General features: G+C 34.5%; 1 protein-coding gene across 1 annotated transcript in view; it reads left to right on the plus strand.

The window, feature by feature from the left end:
• The window catches only part of LOC148945882 (protein hobbit-like), a 192442-nt gene that overhangs the window by 154090 nt on the left and 13673 nt on the right, over nt 1-24679 (plus strand). Inside the window, 10 exon segments of the mRNA XM_089097541.1 lie at nt 1-165; nt 1321-1516; nt 5717-5926; nt 10149-10240; nt 10271-10291; nt 13903-13985; nt 14161-14335; nt 18136-18411; nt 19180-19409; nt 21564-21805. The exon segment at nt 1-165 is cut by the window's left edge and continues 3 nt beyond it. Coding sequence (XP_088953667.1) covers nt 1-165; nt 1321-1516; nt 5717-5926; nt 10149-10240; nt 10271-10291; nt 13903-13985; nt 14161-14335; nt 18136-18411; nt 19180-19409; nt 21564-21805 — 1690 coding nt within the window.

Genomic DNA, 24679 nt, shown 5'->3' on the forward strand with positions numbered 1-24679 from the left:
TTATACGACAGCTTAATAAAGGCAAAAATGTTAAAAGAAAATTTGTCACCAGATGTTTTGAATGTATTCCGCACTGAAAGCAATCCTAGTCCTTTGAAACCTCGTGGAAGAAACATGGACCCTTCACATGGTCTTGGAAGTCCGATTCCTGCAACGACTATTGGGGTAGGTGATACAAGTGTCATAGATATAGGTTAGAGAACCTGAAGCCATTTAAAATGGCTGATTTTTTATTCTACTGATACGAAAATACTGATACTAAAAGTGGGCTAGTGATTTTGTTTTAAACAAAAAATATAAAATTTCACTAGTGCCACAAGCAGTTTAGCTGTCATTAGTCAATTGAAAAAATATTTAACAGCATTATTGTAATTAATATTATGGGCAAATCCGCAAAACTATGTCAATCACGCCCTAAGGGCGCTTTAACCCCACACCAAGAGATTATAACAATAATATTGTGTTAATAGCCCCTAGATTATTGGTTGCCCCTTGGGTGTGGTATTCTGAAATAAGCCTTATCTATCTCTTCCTTACTCTCTCCTTCTATTTCTCCCCTTGTTTGTCTTATGGAGTTCACCACTGTTTTCGTCCATCATCAGACGAACTTGTGCCGGTAACAAATACTCCTAAAAATAGAGGGAGAGCCACCCGCCATTTGTCAGCTATCTGCAGCCAAAAGTACTTGATTCTTCGTGCCGGTATTAGCAATTGAACTTCTTTATCCTATTTCGGATTGCTCCTCAAGACGCCTTTTCTTGTGCCATAGTTGGCGCTATTTATTTCCAGGATGATTGACCTCCCCAAGGCATGATACTGCAGTCACTACTGGCTTTGATCCATCCAATTACGGCAACTTATTCACACAACACCCTGCCTCATGGTCTTGCACTGGACAGGTCGACCATTGTCTGGATGGCAACCGAAATCAGCAGTAGTAGATCTCTATCTTTGTCTGTTACTCTCAGGGGCACCAAGAGAAGATGGCTTCCACCATGTCCATAGACATCTTGAGTTGTAGTCTTTTTATTTAATATCAATGAACTGGTTTATTGAAGGATTCTAAAATACACCCAGTGGACCTTGGAGATGCGCAACGCAGAGGTCAACATGCTAAAAATTTTAAAGTAAAGTAAGGTTTGTAGTAAGTAATTTAAAGTTAGCAATTACGCTTTGCATCAACACAAAATTTGTTTACGCTTTGACTTGCATTTATGCTTTGTGCCATTTATATTTTGTGCAGTTAACCTGATTCAATGATTTCGGCAGTTTAACCTGATGTATCTATTTTTAAATTGGTTTTCCATTTATTTTTTTAAGGCAAGCATCACAACACCATCTCCAATTACTCGCCTTCAATCTGGACATGCTGCTGGAATGCTGAAGAAACTGATTGCTGAAGCTGACAGCAGTTCCGTTGTCTTTAGCGAAGATCCTGTTGCTGATGCGAATGAACCAGCGTTGCAGGGGATTGCTGCCTGTCAAACCGATGATGTCCTACATAACAATTGGCTAAGTAAGATATGACGAATTTTCTCTCTGACAGTACTAGCTTTAGAGTAGTGCCCCCTTAAGCCTAAAAGGCATAATAATCAGTGTTCTTATTTGCATCTCTTCAAATTGCTGAGGAGAGTGTTGGGTGGCAAATGTCCTCCGCACTGGAGATAAATACTAAAAATATTAAAACTGAGGGCCGAATGGAAAGAATAGGGGCAGTTATATCTTCTTTCAGATTTTGTTTATATTTCATTTAAATATATATAAAGAAATTGAGTGTAAAAAAAGGAAATTTTTATAATAAGAAAAATACCGAGACATTTATCCAGCTCTATTTAGCTACGCGACTTTTCCCCTGTTTTTTTTTTGGGGGGGGGACTGATTGTATAAGTGAACCGCGGTTATATGGTGAGATGGATTATAGGGTAGGATAGTACTGTCCACTAAATTTTAATATGGTAATTTTTTGGTAGTGCCCGACATTTATGTTATTATTACCATGCTACCACAACTATTGTAATCTAACAGGCGTATCTCTTAGTTGCTCTCGTAAAATGTATTAAAGTAATCTTTAGCTTTAGATTTTTACTTTGTCATCTTTTGTTTGCTTTTGTAATCTTTGCTTTGCTTAGCTAAAATGATCTCAACCTTGGACCTGCTATGCCCATCACTACTATCTTTGATCTATTTGACGTATCTTGGAGTCGATCTCAAAAAAATTCTTTTTTACTCTATTTGGCGAATATTTGGTATAATACATCCTGCACCTTATAGTTTACGGAACGTTTAGTTCTAAAGTAAATTTTTATTTCGTTCTCAGAACTCCAGGAATCCATAAGAGGCTTGATTTTCATCAGAATTCACTTTGTTATGGGGGAATTTTATGCTGTATCAGTAGAAAATGGCCCAAGAGAGTCTAAAATGGGGTCACAGGGCATGGAATTATTATAGCTTCACTGAAAATAAAAATTGAAACTGTGTGTCTTTGTTATTTGCCTAACCTTGCAACCACTCTTCTTATTTATTTATTTATTATTATTTATTTTCCTCAGAATCGAGGAATATATATGATACATACATGAAATTACAAAAACAAAGAAAATACTTCATTAACGGAACAAAGCCTTGATTTAAAATATGCTTAACAACATAACTGAATAAAATACGTAAGAAAAAATATATATAAAACCTTTTTTAAATTCTGGAAAAAAGGGAAAATGAAATTTTCTTTGGCATAGTTCTATTTTAACTAATAAATAAAATTTAAGTTAAAATTCTTAATTTTATAAATGGAATATTCTTATTAACAGCTGTTTTTCTTATTTTTGTAATCGTCTAGTCTATAAATTTTCATTCTCCAGCTCTGAACATTCTTCGTTCTCATTAATTTAAGATACCTTTCATACTCAAACCTTAACACTATACTAATCAGTCTTTCAGCATTGCTAATTAATTGTTTAAGTTTACTGGCGTTAATACTTGATATATCTTTTTTAAATTGCCTGTGGTTATTTAATACTTAGTTTCTTCTTCTCCTGTCTAACTGTTAATTTTGTTTTTTATCTTATCTGTTTGTTTTTCTCCTGTGTTAGTTGTTGGTTTTTCTTTGGTTGCTGCTGCTTAGTTGGCTCTGGTACCAGCTGACTGCTTAACTTTCTCTCTTTTTTCTTTTTCTTTTTTCCCTGTTTTCTTTTTTGTGTTTTTATTTTTGGTGCTTAGTATCCTCTCGCGCCGTCAGACTGTTTAGTTTTCTTTTGATTTGTTTCTTTTTTTCTTTTGTGTTAGTTGTTTGCTTTTTTGTTGTTGCTTAATATTTAGTTTGTTCTGGTACCGCCCGCCTGCTTAACTTTCTCTCAGTTTTATTTCTTTGTTTGTAGCTGTTTTTTTTTCTGGTTATTTAATGCTTAGTATTCTCTTGTACCGTAATACTGTTAATTTTTTTTTATTTGTTCTTCATTTATGTTAGTTGTTTGCTTTTCTATGGTTGTTGAATATTCAGTTTGCTCTGGTACTGGCTAGCTACTAGATTTTCTCTTCGTTTTTTTTTCTTCTTTGTTTTGCTAGTTGTTTGGTTCCGGTAATTAGTTTTTAGTATTTAGTCTCCCCCGGTGTGCGTGTACCTGAACCACCATGTAACTGAACCACAAGCAACTGAACCCCTGTAACTGAACCACTGTGTCACTGAACCACCGTGTAAATGAACCACCGTATAACCGAACCTCCGTGCAACTGAACCCTCCTGGAACTGACCCACCGTGCACCTGACCCCCATTTAACAAAACCCTCGTGTAACTAAACCCCCCTGCAACTCAACCCAGTTGACTAAACCCTCATGTAACTAAACCACCTTGGAACTGAATCCTCAGGCAACTGAATCCCCGGACCACTAAACCACCGTGAAACTGGACTCCAATGCAACTAAACCACCGTGCAACTGAACTACCGTTCCACTTAGCCACCTTGCAACTTAACCCTCTTGTAACTGAACCATCGTGAAACTGAACGACTGCACTGAAGTAGGTAATTAACTTTTTCAAACCAAACGATAAACAACTACGTGTGTAGAAAATACCAAAAAATTAAAACAAAAAAATAAGCAAAGTGGTAAAAAAATTACATTTTTTAGACGGTGAGAGCCGCCGTTTACGCCCCCTCCCCCTCACATAAAATATCCCTTAAGGTATATATCCCCGCGGAAAATAAAACCTCATGGAAAATACCCCCCTCCCAAAAAATACCTACCCGTGGAAAATCTCCCTCCCCCCCCCACAAAAAAAATACCTCTTGCGGTTGGTTAGTCTCCAATCACTTCCGGCTTATAAAAAAAGACTAGAAATGCCTGGGATTTATCAAACAATTTCTACCTCCATCCTCCTGGTCTCCCTTAGAGCTAATTCTGTATTTATTTGAAGGCTCAATGAGAGCTGAGCTGTTTTGGCATCAAAATGCACCCTTTGAGATATGCTTCCAGATCGTCTTCCTGTCGTTGGAAAACATATCAGATAATCTTTTGTGCAGAAATTTCTGGAGGATCCTTTCATGAGAAGAAAGTATTTGCATGGAGGGGGGTTATATTTACTCATATATTCCTCTTTTCCACTGCCCTTGTAACTTCTCAATTAAAATAAAAAATAACACGACTCAAAAAAGATTTTTAAATTTTGAGAACCAGAAGGTCTGCAAGGGGGTTATTTTCCAGGTGATGAGGTTTCCGTCGGTGGAGGAGGGGAAATTTTCCGCGGGGGAAGGGGGTAAACGCTTAGACCCGCAGAAAGGGACAGGGTGAAGGGAACCCCAATTAACAGACATAAAAAAGAGAAATAAATCTGGGTTTAAAAGTTTATGACGTCCGATTTTCTTTGTTTTTGTGACAACAACAGAGCATTTTTATAAATCATCTTGACAGTAATTTATATAAAGACTTAAAAAAGCAAACAATTCCAACAAGGTTGAACATGTGAAGATTCTAGGTTGTGTTTTACCCAATGTAAGTACGGTGGTTGAGTTGCATGAGAGTTCAGTTGCATGGTGGCTCAGTTGCATGGTGGTGGTTCAGTTGCACGGTGGTTCAGTTGCAAAGTGGTTCAGTTGCACGGTGGTTCAGTTCCACTGGAGTTCAGTTGTACGGTGGTTCAGTTGCACGGTGGTTCAGTTGCACGGTGGTTCAGTTGCACTTTGGTTCAGTTGGACGGTGGTTCCGACATGATTGGCACAACAAATATTTCCGTACCCCTAGTTTAGAGTTTTGAGTTAACATTTTTGAAACATTTTTGTTTTGAAACATCAGTATGAGATTTGTTTGTATTATTTGGCTCACTGCTGCCGTGAGACAACTCTCTTTGCAGATTAATGTCATGTCTTTTTAATAATATTTATCAAACTAAAAGTTCAAGCCAAGCAATAAAACTCTTGTGCGTCATCTTGCTCAGACCAATATTACTTCATTTCGCTCACATTCATATTTTTCGACTTTGCTTTCACTCATATTATTTTATTTTGTATACACTCGTTTTTATTCTATTTTTTAAAAACCATATTGCTCTCTTTTTTTCACTCATATTGTTTCACTTTGCCCACAGTCATATTACTTCACTTGGATAAACTGACATTACTTTCCTTTGTTCCTACTCGTACTGCTTCTCTTTACTCACACTCATATCACTTCACTGTGGTTAAATTTATGTTATTTCACTTACTTTGTCCTCATTTTACTTTTCAGTTGAATTCGTCAACAGTCAAGTTTTGCTCAAAGGTTGTGAAACCAAAGGGTATCTGATCTTAAGTGCCGCCATAGCTCAACTTTTAAACAGAGTTCATGAGCCAGTTTGGAAGGATCAGACACTGGTGAGTAAAACATCGTGGATTTGCAACTTAGAAGGTTTGCAGTATTATGCCACTGTTAGTGCAGGCAGTGAGGATGATTTGGAAAGTAAGTACCTGTGATATGTAAGCCCTAGGGTATCTTAGATATAATGGGAATTTATTTTAAAAGTTATCTTTTATACATTTTTTGGGTCGTCCCAAATATGCTAATTCGTATCGGGGTTTATTATGAATGTAATGTGGTAATGTTTATTTTTGTTTTGTTAGTGTTGCATAGAATTTTAACTGCTATGTTTTTTGTGACACATCGTTAATAATAATAAAAAAAACACACAAATTTCGATTTACATTTAAAGTTGATGCTGGTCTCCAAAAAGAAAGAGAAAATTATAAAATATTTTGAATCTTCATATGTAAAAACCGAAGGCTAGGCTAAAGTAAACATATTTAACAAGACATTTAGACAGGCAATGATCTTACTGATGAGAAATAATCCGCTTACTCTTGTTCAATTTTACTGAATATTAACAGGTTTTCGCTTCCTGATTTTGCTGATTTTTCTATTTATTTTCCTACACTGATTTATTTTCCACCAGTGATTTATTTTCCTCCGCTGATTTTGCTTCTAACTTTATTTTTTACACTTCTGAAACGTTGGTTACAATAGGACTTTGTGGATGTTATTGGTGTTGTTGTTCTGCTTTGAGGTGGATTGCCTTTTGTATCCGTCACTTTTTACGGGTGGGTGCCCCGAAAGTAAGAACACTTACTTGATGTTCTGTAGAATACTTTTGGGCAATTCAGACAACCTAAATACTCTGTAATATATACCAAGTTTTGAGTTTCACACTTTATTTTCTTATCATTTTCCCTCTTTAATTTTTTCTTTTTTAGATTTTTTTCCTAAAAGTTTTCTTCTTAAGATTTTCCTTTTTAAATAAAGAAAAAACCTCGTTATTTTTTCTTTCTGTGATTTTTCTCTTTAAATAAAGAGGGAACCTTCACTCATTAAATTTTCCTGTTTCTTAAATTTCCTTTAAATTTCCTTTATAATATGATATGATGTATTTACTTAACCTTAACAACAATTTACTTACAAAAATCATTTGATTCACCCAAAACCACATGGTTGACGTGGGTGAATTAGCTGAAAATCACATACATATAACATCATTTAAATCTACTATAATAAGAAAGATAAAAAGAAAAAAAGACAGATAAAAAAAGAAAAGAAAAAAATGTAAAATATGTAAAGTAATATTAATACTACGGGTGCAGCAACTACGTATCATGTCCATACTTTGGAGTCTGGCTCAACAACCTACACACTATTAAAACTTAATATAAATCGAATCAAATCAAATCTCCTCCAAAATAAATACTTACTCAATGATTTTTCTTTCAATTTTCTATCTTCTTCGTTTCATTTTCCCAGTTATTTCATAACTTTATACCCTTCATAATAAAAGAAAACTTAGACTTGGCAGACACTACAGGTGAAGTATAATAATAATTCGTACCCCTAGTATTGTGGTTATGTATATTCCGTTGCCTCTGATAAATTGCTAGTACTACTACTACACACTGCCTTTCCATTTACAATAAAAAACTAATTCAATTATAATTCTATTACGATTAAAAATATAGAAAATAGTCTCATTCTCTTTCATGCTTTTTTGGCAACTCATAATAATGTGTCTGATATTATCAACCACAAAACAACATCACGTAATCAGGAATGATCACAGACCTTTTTTAAATAGACTACTACTACTACTAACAACTCACCGCAGCCTGAAGCCGCCTGAGGCCAACACAGCTACGCACGCTCCTCCTCCATCCCAATCTATTCAAAGCTTCCCTTTTTACATCTGCCCACGAAGTTCCCATTTCCTTTAAATCTTTCTTTATGACGTCCTCGGATCCCAGACGAGGACGACCTGCATTCCGTTTAGCCCTGGAATGTTGGGCGAAAAGAACAATCTTCGGCAATCTGTCATCCTTCATCCGTACAACATGCCCTAGACACCTCAACCTTTCTTTCATTATAGCCCTAGAGAGCGGTATTGAACCACATTTTTCGTATAGCCTATTGTTTGAAATACGGTCAGTCAGCCGGGTACCCAGAACAATCCGTAAGCAATTTCTCTAGAAAACATCTAGCAAATCTTCATCCACTTTTCAGAGTACCCATGCTTCAGTGCCATATTTGACCACTGTCATCTCTGTAGCTTCTAATAGTCTATTCTTGGTTTGTAGACTTATCTTTCTATTCTTCTAAACTTTTTTTAACTGTGAAAAAACACCCCGAGCCTTGGCTATTCTACTTTCAACATCTTTACTGATTCCACCATCTTCACTAATAATACTACCAAGGGAAGTGAAGCTGCCCACCTGATCAATCTTTATTGGCCTATTATGTGCATGTTGAGTTCTGATTCTAGCATTATGATGTTCTTGTTTAAATTTTGTTCTTTGTTGTTGTTTTTTCTCATGTTTTTAAAAATAGAATACATACTGTTCGTAAGACATATTGTTTCCATTAAAAAGAAAATCCTACTGACCTTTTAGAGAGTTGAGGCGGTAGTGGTCCTATTTGGCAAACTTTTTATCACGGTATGATTTTTTTAAAGTTGTTTTGTTGTTGATAAATTTGAAGAATAAAAGTAGAAATTATTCCGTATATGAACGGGGCTGCCCCTTCCTCAACCTTTACTCTTTATGCTTTAGTCTTAAAGTTTTTTAGGATTATGTTTCATTCAAATTTAACAGCCCTTGTGTTTGAGCCGTGTTTCTTAAATAATTGTGACAAAAAGACAAACTTTAGTGTAAAGAGCGATAGTTGCTCCTCGATTGCTTATGACAAAGGGCACCAGTCACAACAGCTGGGTAGCTGTTGTGAGTGGTGAGTCTGTATCCCCATATTTTGCACCATTTTTTGAGGTTCCACTAAGTATTATCCAGAGTGACTATACCTACAGAAACTCAAGGACAGGATATTGCAGTGGCTACTGAATTAGTTTTCTTATAACTACCCAAACCAAATACTGAAAATGTATTTGGGTAGTTACTTGTACATAAGAAAATTAAAGAAATAGTATTTGACCTGTGGAATACGATTTGCCTAGGCTACTTTTCAAAACACCATCTATTGATTTATTTATATTCCGAATCGAACATTTCACCACCACTACAAACATTAATTGATATTAGTTCCTTTTCCTTACTATAATCAATGGTTAAATAAACTGTATTTTTAACTTAGGGGAGACAAGTTTAATAAATAAGATATTTAAATGCTGTCTTTTTTTTTACCGGAAAATGAAATTTCTTGGCATTACTTGCTGCAAAGTGTAAACTTTTATTTTTAATAAAATTTTCATTGCTGATGCTTGGAACGAATGGAAGTGGGTGAATTCCATTTTAATCTTAAGGCTTACCTAGGTATGATGTTAGTCCATTGATGTGAGAGCATACACAGATCTTTGTAGACAGAGATCTTTATGGAAGTCCTACTGCAACACCAGGGGTACAAATTGGGGTAAAGGTGTAGGGGCATTTGCTTTCTAATTTTGAGATACCTTATTTTCATTTTTTTTTAAATCCCCCCCCCCCTTGTTGATTCTTAAAACAAGTTTTAGTATCTTCAAAAGACAAAACAAAAACTACCCCTCACCCTATTTTTTTAATGGCGTCGCTTTACAATACAAGAGCTGATAAAATTGCAACCAGGCATCCAACAAGAACAGTTGCAATTAAGGGTGATAATACAGAGGTAGACCTAAATAACTTGCTCAGCACGGTTCAAGCACCTTAGGGAAGCCAGAATTGCGGCTTTCTGCGTTTGTTCACCTGGCCTTTTCTGTGCTTTTGCTTTCCCAAAACAAAAAATATCTTCAATTTGACACAAAAAGATAAGAAAAATTTGAGCGAAGGATGTTCTTATATCAAAGGTCTACTACACAAACCAGCCATATACAAGATATATCATGTATATGAGAAATGGTATACTAACGTTAAGTTCAACTCAAAATCTGTTTTGATGCATAAATATATTTTTTCTTTTGAACGCTGGCTATATTAACAATTTGTGGTATTTGCTATACTTGGTCTATTTTTAAGACGTCATTCTATGCATTTATCTTTATGTTCGAACTGGTTATAACCTAGTTCGGCGTCACCATGTACAATAATTCGTATTATAGTCACACTTGTATACTCACTTTATTATAGTCAAGTGACTATAATATATTATAGTCACACTTATTATAGTATATAGTCACACTTAGTCTTATCCAAATAGGGATTAATTTTTATTTGGCTTCCAGCAATTATGTGGCTTGGTGTTGAACATATTGGTGAAAAAGAGTTATCGCACATACTAGACTTGGTTGGATCTGTACTTTCTGTCGGTGTATTTGTGAGTTAAACTGTTGGACCTTAAAACGACCCGGATAATACCCCAATCCAAGTAAGAGTTTTGATTAACGATCAAGACAAATATAATAAAAATAACGTTAAAAGAGTAAAGAATTTAATAATATCCTATTACGTCGGAAAAATCTTAAGATAAAAAGAAAACGAGACATTAAAAATATGGATTTTATCAAAATTAGTTTCCCTTCGCTCGCTATGGTCGGCAGTGCTGGCCCAGATCTCGCATGTTTGTTATCATAAGTTACATTTTATTCTTTAGGGTGATGATTGGGCCTTCGGCTTCTGCAAAAGCCTCAGGTGATCCCCTTTCAATGGCTAAGTCCGACAACTCATGCCTTCGGCCCTCACAAATTTATCTGTACCTCTTTTTGGGGTGGTCGAACTTTTTTAATATAGCTTTCCTTATACCACTTTATGTACTGTAAGTACTGTAAGATTTTTTGTAAGTTATTTTGTTTTGTAAGAAAAAAAATTAATTATTATATTCTCTTATTAAAAATGAAATGTAAAATTATCATGTTCATCTTGACGTCGCATTTCTAGTTCTTTTTGGGATCCATTATTATTCTCTTGAATCTAAAATTGTTCTTCAAAAATTTGGTTGCTAGCTTGAATTGTTTAGCTGCTTATTAAATTGAGGGATTAAATAACTGCCATCCACACACTCGTTTGAAGGATAGTATATCAAACAGTAATCTGCACAGAAAGTGCAATTTGATCCCAATGCCTTGGACTATAGTGGAAAAATGATTAAGATTGCTAAGTAATTGTTAATGGATGAAGGATAGTGGGTAGCACAAATCATGCGTTTTGGGCATTCAGGGAGGTTGAAAGGTTGGACATCCTTGAATGGATCGGAAAGAGGCAATAAGACAATATTTAAAGTAAGTAGGCCTCATGGGAGGGACGAAAGAGTGGAGTTAAGAACAAGGTAGGTTTGGAAGATGAGTTTGCGCGGTAGCGTTGGCTTTATGTGGCTTGATGATTTGATGAGTTGTCAGTTATCTATGTGTTTTTATATGCAGGTTTTCAAAAAGATTTGCGAACAAATTCCAAATGAAATGCATGCTGGAGTCATATCTTATATTCTAAGGCTTTTAAAACTGCAAGTTTTTAAATAGTAAACGAAACTTTCAAAATTAATCTACAGACCAAATTAGGTTTTGAAAGCTATTTTCAAGCTCCTACCTCCTCTCTTATTTATATTTTTAAGGCTTGAAATATTGTATGGAATTGTTATCAAGTAAATAATAATAGAACAAAACATGTTAGTTTTTTAGTTCTATTTAATACTACGGTGTGTTTCTTTTTTACTTTAGATAAGGAGACGAATCTCTTGATAGACTTCTTAAATTTGGACTTGGAATCCAGCCAAATGCTGGGAATCATGTTGCCAAAGCTATTAGTCTGGATAAAGTAATTTATAAGTAAACTCAAAAGCAAAGTCCAAGTTTGATCAGTGATCTTTCAAACTTAGGAAGTAGGGGTGGTGGAGATGTTATCTGAAAACACCTATCTGGGCCATAATTTGGCTTTTGGGCCTTTTCTAAATATTGTGTTTGCCTTGAAGAATAACCTTGAGAGTTGGCGTAATTTTTACTTCTTAACCACTAGAAAGTATAAGAGGCAAGAAATATGGTGAGAAACATTTTGATGTACATAGATACAAAAAAAAATATTTTAAAGTACAAAGAATATGAAAATCAACATTTTTAACTAAACCATTTTTGCCTTTCGAGCCCATCTTTGGACTACTCATGCCTGAAAACCGCGATCTTCTAAATATTTCTTTTAGTTGTTCCAAATTAATGAAATTTTTTAAGGCATTACGATAATTTCGTCAGTGCTGCCACGTTAAACCTTGGAAATAATATTCAAAAATAATTAGTTAAATTTGACAACGCTTTTCGTCCAGAAAACTTCAAACATAATCCGTTGGTTTGCAAAGACAATTAAAACTTCAAACGAAAGCTCCACCTTCGTAAGCTGTTTAGTTTCAGGCGTTTTAGCTTTTTTTTTTGCTGATTTATCAGTATTTACCCACTTTTTTCTTCTTTTTTTTTGATTTGGCACCCAATACTACTGAAACTGCATAACTGCAATCGAAGATAGTTTGCTTTGATAGTCAAATTATCGATTTTCCTAATCTTGAAGATTTTTGTAGTTGTGTCAGTTTCCACCTAACCAATTCAAAAAATCAACTTTGATTTTCACTGCACTTAATAATCTGAGCGATTTACTATTCATTTTAGTATTTAATATTTACTATATCTAGCTCCATTTGATTAGTTCCATTGATAGGCCGATGCAGAATCCCCTCGGAAAGGACAATCTGGGTGAAAATAAGTAACAATATTTATCCAGTGTACATTTTAACTTTGATTTTCACTGTCCTTAATAATTTGAGCAATTTACTATTCATTTTAGCATTTAATATTTACTAACTACGTATTTACTATATATACTTATATTTACTATGTATTTACAATAATGTGAGCAGTGACTATGAGCACTCAAACTATAACATAGTGTGTAATCTATAAGAATTGTGTTTAACTATAAGATATACAAGATATACACATGTAAACACACATAGATATACACATGTTTGCACACATATATACACAAGTATATCTATATAAGATATATACACTACAACTGTGTATACGATTGAATATACAGAGACATTGATTGAATTTGAGTGAAATCTCATCAAACACAAAGTATGAGTAGTTACTCCGCCGTCCACCATTTGCTTACTTTTTTTGAGTCTCTTTCACTCCTATAAAAAAATTTGCTAATTTTTTAGTCATAAAGTTAAACACAACTGGAATTATGTATTCCTCTATTTATACAACTTTCAGACTAATCTACCTTATTTGTAGTTTTTGACCACCAGCTGCACGTAAAAAGTAGAATCAAAATGGTTCATAATGAAGGAGATAAAATAAGTAGGTAAAATAATTGTAAAAAGATGAAATAAAATATTAAATAAAAGATAAAATAATTTTAAAAGATAAATAAGTAAGAAATAAGAAAGCTAGACCTGAATAAACAAGTGATGTATACGTGCAGTTTTATCGCCTTTGTTTTTACTATGGAACTTTACAAAAAAATAAAAAAAAAAAAAACATAACATGTGTTTAGACTGTGTTCAATTAAATCTTATAAGTTAATTTCACTAATGCATTACGTAAAAAGATACAAGTTAATAGATATTTTGAAAATTTGTAATGATAAGGAACGGATATTAATAGTTATTTTCAGGATTTGATTAATATTCCCTCTACATCACATAAAGAAAAGGTTAATAACCAAGAAATATAAAATAAGATGGATATTTCAAAAATCACTATCACAAGCCCAGAAAATTCATATTTTGGAGTAAAAAAAAAAACAGGACAGAATCATGAAAAAAATTTAGAAACAGCAATACAATTGGTTAAAGAAAGATGATAACTAACAACACTCTCCCGGGACCTGTCCTTCAATGTCATTTGAAATGAATATTATAAACATGAGTTATTATACATAATTTTTAACATTGTAAATGCTGTAAACTATTATTTTAAATTTAATGTTATATTTACTGTCTTTGTTTTTGGTGATATACCTCTATTTGTTTTGATAGTTGTTTTTTTCTAGCTCCAAAGAATCGTCTCCAGGTGCAAATGTGATATCTTCTATGTTTGTTATGGTGATGATAATCTTGATCCGTCGATGATAGAGGATTGTTACATCCCCCTCCTACATTAGATGACCATAGCAATATTTGGACCAAAAGAGATAGGGCTGTCGATTCACTCACTCTCCCTGATCATGATTTGAATATTTGCACAAATTCCCTTCAGGTAACGTCGGCTTTCTCAGAAAAATATCCACAAAACATTTTGTATAGGAGGGGGATTGTTACATCCCCCCTCCTCCATTAGATGACCTTAGCGATATTTGGACCAAGAGAGAAAGGGCTGTCCCTCCATTAGATGACCTTAGCGATATTTGGACCAAGAGAGAAAGGGCTGTCGATTCACTGACGCTCACTCATCATGATTTAAATATTTGCACAAATTCCCTACAGGTAAAATTGGCTTTCTCAGAAAAATGTCCACAAAAAATTTTGTATAGGAGGGGGGATCTTAGGAAAATTTTCCCGGGAAAGGTCAAGTTCGGAAGAAAATGTTTTTTTCTAACAAAGTTCTTTTATCTATCGAAAAATACCATACATTTTTTGTGTGGTCTTCTAGCGAGGGGGGGGGGGACAAAGCCCTCTTTTTTAAACTATTTTGAATTTGGATTTATTCAAAAGATCAAAATTTTTAGGTTACCATTTCTTGCTTTTAATTTGTCGGTTTTCTATCTGTTAAAACATTTTACCTCCTATTTTACCTCCTTCCTTCATTATTTTTCCAAATTCTCTTCTAAATCTGAAATTTACCCGACCTTTTTATAAATCAGATTTTTTGGGTCATTTTCTTTCAAATTCATATTTTAAGGCCCTGAAAAAAAAATTGTGTGTTTCAAAATGAAAACGGCTGTATTTTTCAGGTGGTAGTCGTATTCGTCATGCGAAGTTTAATATTTTTACAAATTTGACAAATACAGGCCGGTTTTTGACATTGAGTTGTGTCTAGCTTATCACTCGTTTTCAATTTTATTGTTTATAATTGTTTTAACGATAGTCTTTGCAGCTGCTCATTTTTGAGGTTATACAGTACTTTATTTTTTTATAAATTCCAAAATTTTTGTCACGTGGCATTTGTATTATAAAAAATACAACAAAGCGGGATCAATAAAAAAAAAATAACCACTCTGTCCCAATGCCCCTATGCTTATCTTTTCACTTTAAACCTCCCTTATCCCCCCGATCTCCCATTCTCCAAAAAATCTGATGTGTATTGCCACACTCATGCACTCCCTTGCACTCCTTTCCCATACTATTATCGTATAATGTTCTGTATTTAATGTTATTACATATCAAATTTCCTGTTTTGGGCATTTATTCTTCTTTACTTCAAATAAATTGTCATAAAACTTCTGCTTGTCCTTGACCCGGAAAATGCTGCTTAGTATTTGCAATCGTAAGTTTGAAGTAAAAATTTTATCTATCTAGTTCTAAATGTTATTTTTGTTATAAATGTATTAGTGAAATCTTTCGCGAATGAAGCTTAGAATAATTATTATCCTTTAAACCCACTCATTGCAATGTTATTTTCTAATGCAAGCTGCGGCAGAGGCATAAGTTTGTAGCGAAGAAGACTAAGAAACATATAGAGTTTTCAAATAAAAAAAAATAAAAAAAATAACCAGTTACACTCTAATAATAGCATAGGAAAAAGAAGCTATTTTGGATCGATGCTTATTGTCTATCCTAAGTGACAAAACAGGAACATAGGAAAGTGTGATGAAAACTGTCAGGAAAAGAAAATGACAGAGTTAAGAACAATGAAATGACCTTGCTACTGTCGAGTATGCAGTGGGGCTTTCGGTTCCATGCCCACCTCTGAATAAATTTATTTCTTCCAAAATGCTTGTATTGTTTCATATAACTTGCCTATTTTTTGTTATTTCTTTGTATGTATACCCCTTCCGGTCCCACAAATTGAACTCCTTCTTACCTGCCTATATCGCCCAATTTTGTTGGTTTTAATAAATAGACACGACGGATGATAGGCGTCGACTGTACGCCGACTGTCGACTGCACGGATGACACACGTCGAATATAACGTATTTGTTTTAATTTTCAAAAAAAAATGTTGAGACCTTTATTTGACAAATTTGATTTGAGCAATTCATCCGCCTTTTCTTGTATTTTAGCCTTTCTTTGTTTTTTGTCTTCTGTATCACAAATATCGATTTTATGTTAGGCCTAGACCAAAAGTTATTGTGCTGCTAATTTTCTTCATGTTTGTTAAAAATGTGTTCAAATCAGTTGGTTCGCATTCATCTGACTGTTAAAAAGCGGTAACGTATCGTATGTTTAATTTTTATGTCTTATTTGTAGTACAAATATGATCAGCTCGAACTCTGAGGATCAATTGTTTTCTGGACAAAGCTTTCTCCAATATTTAGTCAAACAAAGAAAAATAATGGAAGAATGATTTATATACTTCTCACTACTATAGCATCCAATGCTTATTATAATAGCTGTACATTTAATATTTTTGGTTACTTTACGGTTTTTAATTTAGCATTTAATATCTACTTAATTTAATCTTATCCATTCAATTTAGTATTAAATTTTTAATCTAATTTATATATTTCAATGGTTTTGATAATATTTTCACCTCCAATATTTTGAACGAATTGAACGACTGCTGACATACAATTTAGTACTGATTTGGACTAAATTCTGTAAATTGTACCATTGTCCAAAACGTGGTCGTTTTTCTTTACTAATACTGCAGCAAATCCGATTTTAGCCTCGTTCCAAAGTGGTCACCCTCGCGTCCAGAAGTCGGTCGCGTCTAATATGCAATTTCACTCTCGAACCATCGTCACAATGTCACTATCGATCAATGACAAAATCATCGCCAAAGCCTAAAAACTCCCGTCACGACTATTTACTCGGTACTTGCCTATTACATCGACCACACCCAAGAAGTAAAGTTAGGTTAATCCTAATGAATCATACCAAAATATGATGAAAATTCAATATTTTATTAACAAAATTATGGAAACTACAGCTGAGAATTATGGAAAGCACGCCGCCTGGAACGCATCCTATTAAATACCTAACCAATTCTATATATTAAAAATTTAATTAAAATATTTAACACTTCTCGTGAATTAAAATACTGCTTATGACAGACAACTTAGTATCGACTTTGAACTAAATTGCCGTAAATTGTACCATTGTCCAAAACGTGGTCGTTTATCTTTACTAATAATGCAGCAAAACCGATTTTAGCCTCGTTCCAAAGTGGTCACACTCGCGTCCAGAAGTCGGTCGCGGCCAATATGCAATGTCACTCTCGAACCATCGTCACAATGTCACTATCGAACAGTGACAAAGTAATTGTCAAAGCCTAATTGGACGCGACCGTCATGACTATTTATTCAATCACTTTTCAAATTAACAAAGCTTGCCAAATAAGTTTAGCAAATACCCTCAACTACAAATACTAATGAAACTTGATCCATTACCGCAACTATGTCGTTTGAGTTATACTCTTGAAAAGTATCGATATTCGATGCACAAATATTACCGATGCAAATATTAACGATACTTCTGATGCACAAACTATTATAGAAACAAAGTGGTTGCACTTTCCTGGGACATGATCACGTCCGAGATGCTATGATTTGCTTTAATTAAATTCATACCGCACTTGTTTGTACTGTCTTTATGATTTTTTTTTGCTTTTTTCTATCTTTGATTTTAAGTTTAGCTAATACTCCTGACTACAAATACTACTCTCTACTGATACTTTATACAAATACAACTACAATACGAATACAAAATGCTACTGATATCTGATACGATACCATAAATATATAAACTCATCGGTACAATGTCGATTGAATGATGCTATTGAAAAGTGTCGATATTTCCCATGTCACAAAGATTACCCTTTTCTGAAACATGTCTTTACCATTGTCTGAAATATCAGATATTTTATTCAGTTACCCTTTCACCGTTGCATTGATAGCGTTCCTTTTTTACGGTTTCTTTTTTGTTTATTTTAGTGATTGTTTTTACGGTGTGTTTGTTTTCTATTTTGGTACTGAGGACGGTTGAGCGGAGGTTTCTTTCGAAATATTTACATTATATTTTCATTTTCACCAGCTGGAAATATCCTCTATGACTTGCCTTAAGTAAATAAATGTCACCCTTTTTTGTACTGTCTTCATGATTTTTTTATTTTCAATATTTTATAGTATGCAATGGTTCTGGACGTCATTAATAATTTGATTCTATACGTGGAGCCACATAGAAAGGCCTTAATGGAGAAGCGACAAAAGATTCGTTTCCAGTTGCAGCTTTCTAATATTGAAGATCAAAAAAAGCCAATTCAGCAGTTACAAAATCAAATTAGTCTCCTTCTGTCCCAGTTAAGACGCCTCGAAAAAGAGTCCTTTTTTGTCAATAAGGCCCTGTTAGAAAATCAGGCTGATGAGAAGCTGGTCAAGGAAATTGAAGCTCTTGAGAAAAAGGTTAGAACTATTCAAATAAAAATTTTAGTCAAATGGAACTGGTCGTATGAATAGATTTGGTGAAGTTTTTTAGATGTACGGTTTTGTGATGCAGAAGCTGCATCCGGATTTTTTATTTTGTTCTTTATCAAGATGGTGTATTTTGCCACACCCTCGGATAGTTTTTTCTTCTCAGCAAAGCTTTGTCCAGGGGGGACTCCCAGTTTTGAACCCCCCCCTCCCCCCATCCCATTATTTTGTCTGATCCGTAAAAACTTAAAAAAATACATATAAATATATTTTTGATGCGTTTTTTTTAAATTTTCTTTTGTAAGTCTTTATTCCAGCACCTTTTGTAGTTTCTCTGTGTTTTTTTTTTTTTTGTATTTTTCATGCTTTTTTTTTAAAAAAATTTTTAATATAACGATCAAATACGGGGTAAGAAAATAAATTTTAATGGATTTAATCGTAGGGTGAATGAAGAATTGGGCAACAGAGCAACCCTAACAGATGACAAAAAAACAACTAGTATATGCAATTGAATATTTTCGAAGGAAAGGTATAATTCTTTTAGTTTTAAAAAGGTTGCTTGATATTACTCTGTACCTCTGTTGCATGGGGATTCCTCGTACTGTTATTGGAAGGGGGTTTTAGCCTAATATTACTATAAAACAAATAAACTTACTACTTAGGATAGTCGGTGTAATTGGGATTGTTATTTTCTACGCTCTTGCCCCAGCTAAGCTTGGGATCATTCTTGTTTTACTAATTGTTTTTCTTTGCTTCTAGGAATCAGAATGCAAAGAAATTGTTAATAACGTCAATGAGGAACTAGCCATGTTAATATCTTGCGTACAGGAGGCACAACTCTCAGCCAATCAAAAAAGAGTTAGCCGCCAATCTGGAGGTTTCGTAAGCCTTGTTCGAACTCAAGAAATTTGTTTTAAGCATGCTCAATGGAGACTTACTGAAACTGATGGGCAACTGGGAATTGCCGATTTGGTTCTTAGCAACTTCCTGTAAGTGGATTTTGTTTTAACTTTTCCTAGTAGTCTGTAATTTTGGATACAGTCCATAATGGTCCATATCTAGTAGTACGTAATTTTGGATTGATGTTTAGTTTATGCGTGCTTTCATTGTTTTAATTACTTTTTAGAAAGCAGATTCTTATCCATGAACCATTTACTGTATGGATCTAGGGTGGCTGCAAACATGTCCAAACTAATTGCTAAAACTGTCCAAAATAATTTAATGCTGCAACTATTAGTGCCCCCAACTCATTGCAGCAAAGCTGAAAAAGGTCTTCCTCCACCCAACTCTATTTAGAACTTAATCCTGCATCTTCTTGTAAAATTTGTTTTTCCTTTCAACCTTTTCTTATAACCTCTTCTTACTATATTCAAGGGCGTCCTGTTCTTCCTTAGCCCCAACCGAATTGTCAAATTTGCTTGGCGTAAAGTGTCATTCAAGTTTAACCATGTTTAATGGCTGTGAATAGTTGACTCCTAAATCCATACTCCCCCCCCCCCCCCACCCCCCGCCTGTATTTTGAAAAACGCCTTTGTATTTTTAATGTTTTTTTTTGGGGGGGGGCGGGGTTTTATAATTTTAAAAATAGCCCCCAATATGTATTGAAAAGTACAACACCTAAAAAATAAATTCGTAAATTGGAGCCTCTGACAGAGATCTGAAATGACCCAGGTTTATTTTGAACAGAATGCAAAAACAACAACACACATTTCTGCAAAATTCGGTCATCAATCATTATCTGCGTCAATATTTGCATTTCTACGCGTAAAATACGACAAAAACCAGGAAACTGAACATTTTTTTTACATTTTAGATTGGTGTTTTCTATCAAATAATTCCTCCCGAATTTGGATTCTCAGTCCCCCCCCCCCCATCCCGCAATAAATTCCTACTACAGGGGACTAAATTGCCATAAATAGTGTAATTGACGCGACCAACTTCGGACTAAATCGCCATAAATAGTGTAATTGACGCAACCAACTTCGAACTAAATCGCCATAAATAGTGTTCTTGACACAACCAACTTGGGACTAAATCGCCATAAATAGTGTAATTGACACTACCAACTTTAGACTAAATCGGCGTAAATAGTGTAATTCACACAAGCAACTTTGGACTAAATTGCTATAAATGGTTTAATTGCCACAACCAACTTCGAACTAAATTGCCATAAATGGTGTAATTGACGCTACCAACTTTGGACTAAATTGCCATAAATGGTATAATTTACACAACCAACTTCGGAATGAATCGCTATAAATAGTGTAATTGACACAGCCAACTTCGGACTAAATCGCCATAAATAATGTAATTGACATAACCAACTTCGGAATAAATCGCTATAAATAGTGCAATTCACACAACCAACTTTGGACTAAATTGCCATAAATGGTGTAATTGACACAACCAACTTCGAACTAAATCGCCATAAATAGTGTAAGTGACACAACCAACTTCGGAATAAATCACCATAAATAGTGTAATTGACACAACCAACTTCGGACTAAATTGCCATAAATGGTGTAATTTACACAACCAACTTGGGACTAAATTGACATAAATGGTGTAATTGACACAACCAACATCGGACAAAATTTCCATAAATGGTTTAAGTGACACAACAAGCTTTGGAAGAAATCACTATAAATAGCGTAAGTGACGTAACCAACTTCGGAATAAATTGCCATACATGGTAAAATTTAAACAACCAACTTGTTAACAAATCGTCATAGATGGTGTAATTGATACAACCAACATCTGGCTAAATCGCCATAAATAGTGTAATTGACAAAACCGAACTTCGGACTAAATCGTCATGAATAGTACCATAGTACGAGACATTGTCGAGTCACTCTTACCTATACTGCAATATTATTGTTTTGGTCTGAAGTGGTCACTGTCGTTTCCAGAATGCGATACCATCGAATGTGTGATTGCCTACTCTATTTGAAGTGCGACAAACATTTTTTTTCCAGTTTCAATTTTTTTCTTTTCATTATCTTTTCTTTCACTTATATTTTCCAATTAAAATAAAGGGATAGCATATTTGAAAATTGTGTGTCTATTTTCATCTTTATTGGCGCTCTCTGCCATGCTAACTGACCCAAATTGTAGCATAGACTCATATGATTCTCTTATTTTAGGTACACAAATAATTCAAAAAGTGACGATTCCGTAGAGCACACAATTGAATTGGGATATATATCTGTTACCAACCTCCTACCAAACCAAGTCTACAGGGAGGTACTTTTTCCAACAGATTTGAATCGCAAAATGCCCTTCGACCGACAGAAAGCCCTCCGAGTGTTTTCTCGTGATCGGGCCCCAGTTGGAGGGATTCATATTAAGGAACATTTTGAAATCAATATTGAACCAATGACAATCGGTGAGTTCGAGTTTTTTAGCGCACTCTTAGTCATAATGTTACACTGTGGTAGTAGAGGATTGATGCTCTATTTGGCAACAAGCAACAGTAACCTCTGTTTGGGAAACAGCAACAACAGTTCTATTTGGGCAACAGGCTTGCTACTTCTCGATTTAAAAAGTAGACCCGGCATCTGAAATGTTATTTTGACATAGTATGTGCCAGCAATGGCTCAGGAGGATCTTTATCCTTGTTTTTTTTCGTTTATAATACTTAGGTAAATCGATTCACTCGTTTAAAACTATGTTACAAGCGGTGTTGTGACTCACAATATATATTGTAATTTCGCTTTCGCTCGTTATGTAAATAAAAAGCGAAAGAGAAAAATTAAGAAATAAATAAAGTAGATGATAGCTAATGGATCTTGAAAAAGTACGCAAATAATCTAAGCTTCAGCACAGATTAGAAAAAAAAATCTTATTTACTTCTTAATTTCCAGACATATGCATGAATGGTGTGTATATGATCATTAATAAACTATAAACCGTTCTCTAACGCTTAAATTGATATGAAGGAAAAACACAGTTCATTTGAATGTCACTGCATTGATTAAATAATTAAAAAGCTGGCAGCTCTATTAAATAGGTTGTATTTTTACCTTTACATTGGGAATGCATCTAAATTCTCACACTTGTGCCTGTTTTTAGCCCTAAGAAAATTTATAACTTCATCTTATTCATTAAACTTCTTCTGCTCAGTAAATGTAAACTGCAATACAGCTCTTGGCATGTCAAAATGTGTAGAAAATATCCAATCCAATGGCTGACACAGAGTTAATGTTTGGATGGGGTACCTGCGAAAATTGGGTTTCTCCGTTGTTATTTTTTGCCCCTCTGATTAGTGCAACTTCTAATATTCTGGGGATAGGGGCACGTTCCTCTGAAACTACCCCCTAGTAGGATTCCATCGGCCTTTGCCCTGCCAACTTCAATTAATCCAAAGGCTTAACAGTTTCAACATCTTTTGAAAGTTTCTTTGTTATTTTTCGCCCCTCTGATTAGTGCAACTTCATATATTCTGGGAGGTGACAAGCACGTTCCCCTGAAACTATCCCCTAGTAGAATTCCATCGGCCTTTGCCCTGCCAACTTCAATTAATCCAAAGGCTTAACAGTTTCAACATCTTTTGAAGGTTTCGTTGTTATTTTTCGCCCCTCTGATTAGTGCAACTTCCAATATTCTGGGGATAGGGGCAATTTCCCCTGAAACTACCCCCTAGAAGAATTCCATCGGCCAGTGCCCTACCAACTTAAATTAATCCAAAGGCTTAGCAGTGTCAACATCTTTTGAAAGTTTCGTTGTTATTTTTCGCCCCTCTGATTAGTGCAACTTCCAATATTCTGGGGTGAGGGGCACTTTCCCTTGAAACTACCCCCTAGTAGGATTCCATCGGCCTTTGCCCTGCCAACTTCAATTAATCCAAAGGCTTAACAGTTTCAACATCTTTTGAAAGTTTATGCCAATCCCCAAATGTTTAATGATTAATTACAAAATGAATAAAGAAAGGTGTGGAGTTTAGAATTTTCTTTGAAGCTTTAGAACTCTGTGCATGGCCGATCTCTTTAATTCGTTTCAACCTTAAAATGGGGAATTTTTAGACAACTTTCGTTGCTTATTTTGTTTTTATGTTCGTAACCTTAATGTTAGCTTTATTAATGTAATAGGTAGATAACTTCCATAACATATAATGTTTGTTTGTTTTATTTGCTCCCCCCCCCCCCAAAAAAAAAATCCTAAATACGTGCTTGTAATAAAACCTTTGTGTTTTGCTTTATTATTTTTCTTAATTGCTTCATTTTGATTTTATTTTTAGTTCTAAATTTTCTCTTTTCTTTTTATCCTATTTTGGTTCTTAGATTTACGTTGTACCACTTATTTTCTGTGAATGTGAGATTTCCCAAGATATAAAAAAAATTAAAAGTATTTGATGACCCTCAACTCCTTAGTATGTCTTAGGTCCTCAGTATTCCCTCCTTTATATAAAACATGTGTCCTGCAAAATGTTGACTATGGCAATTCAAAATACGCTATTTGACATTTGTTTTATCAAGAATTGCGCCCCAGACTGGTGCATTTTTCAGTATTTCATTTAGTTTTCTGCATAATAGCGCACAGAGGAATAGTATCCCCCGCCTCCCCCCCTGCGCAACTGGACTCTCGTCTAGAAAAAAACTATGGTATTGAAACGCACCTTTTTTGTGCTTCACACCCCTCCTCATGGGGAAATCCGCTGCCCTGCTGCGCCAACCCCTTCTCCTCAGGATTTTAATTTTATGGCTGTCAAGGTATGGCAGAGATATACATTTTTACAACAACGGCACCTTTCCTTTTCACTCTTACAGTAATACTTAGATAATGAAGATTTTTTTTAAGAAGAAAAAAACACGCCATTCTTGAATGCCAGCAAATAATTCTCCCGCATAACAAAACTCGGGTAAGCCTCATCCCTTTAATTCTTTTTTCCTTCTCCTTCCTTTCTTCCTATCTGTTTTTTTTTTTTTTAGTTTCACTTATAAGGCTGATGTTCGTCTTAGCCAATTCAAGCCGCAGACTTATGCTTAAATTACAGGAAATTTTTTTTTCTTTTTTTTTTCATCATCCTGTCTTAGATATTTTCTATATATTTTTATCAGTTTTATAAAAAATAATTGACATTAGTTGAGCACTTGTTCATTTTATAAATTGAAGAAAAGAACTTGCACTATCGTTTATAAATAAAATAATAAAGTAACTAATATTAATAAAAGTTAAAGTAATAGAGTAATAAAACTTAGTCCAATTTTTGCTAATGCGCAGTAGGGAATAAGAATAGGAAGAAAACATACGTAAAAGAAGA

This window comes from Artemia sp. Qi Xiang Cuo, chromosome 12 (genome assembly GCF_049724085.1).
Source record: "Artemia sp. Qi Xiang Cuo chromosome 12, ASM4972408v1, whole genome shotgun sequence".
In the NCBI taxonomy this organism is placed as follows: Eukaryota; Metazoa; Arthropoda; class Branchiopoda; order Anostraca; family Artemiidae; genus Artemia; species Artemia sp. Qi Xiang Cuo.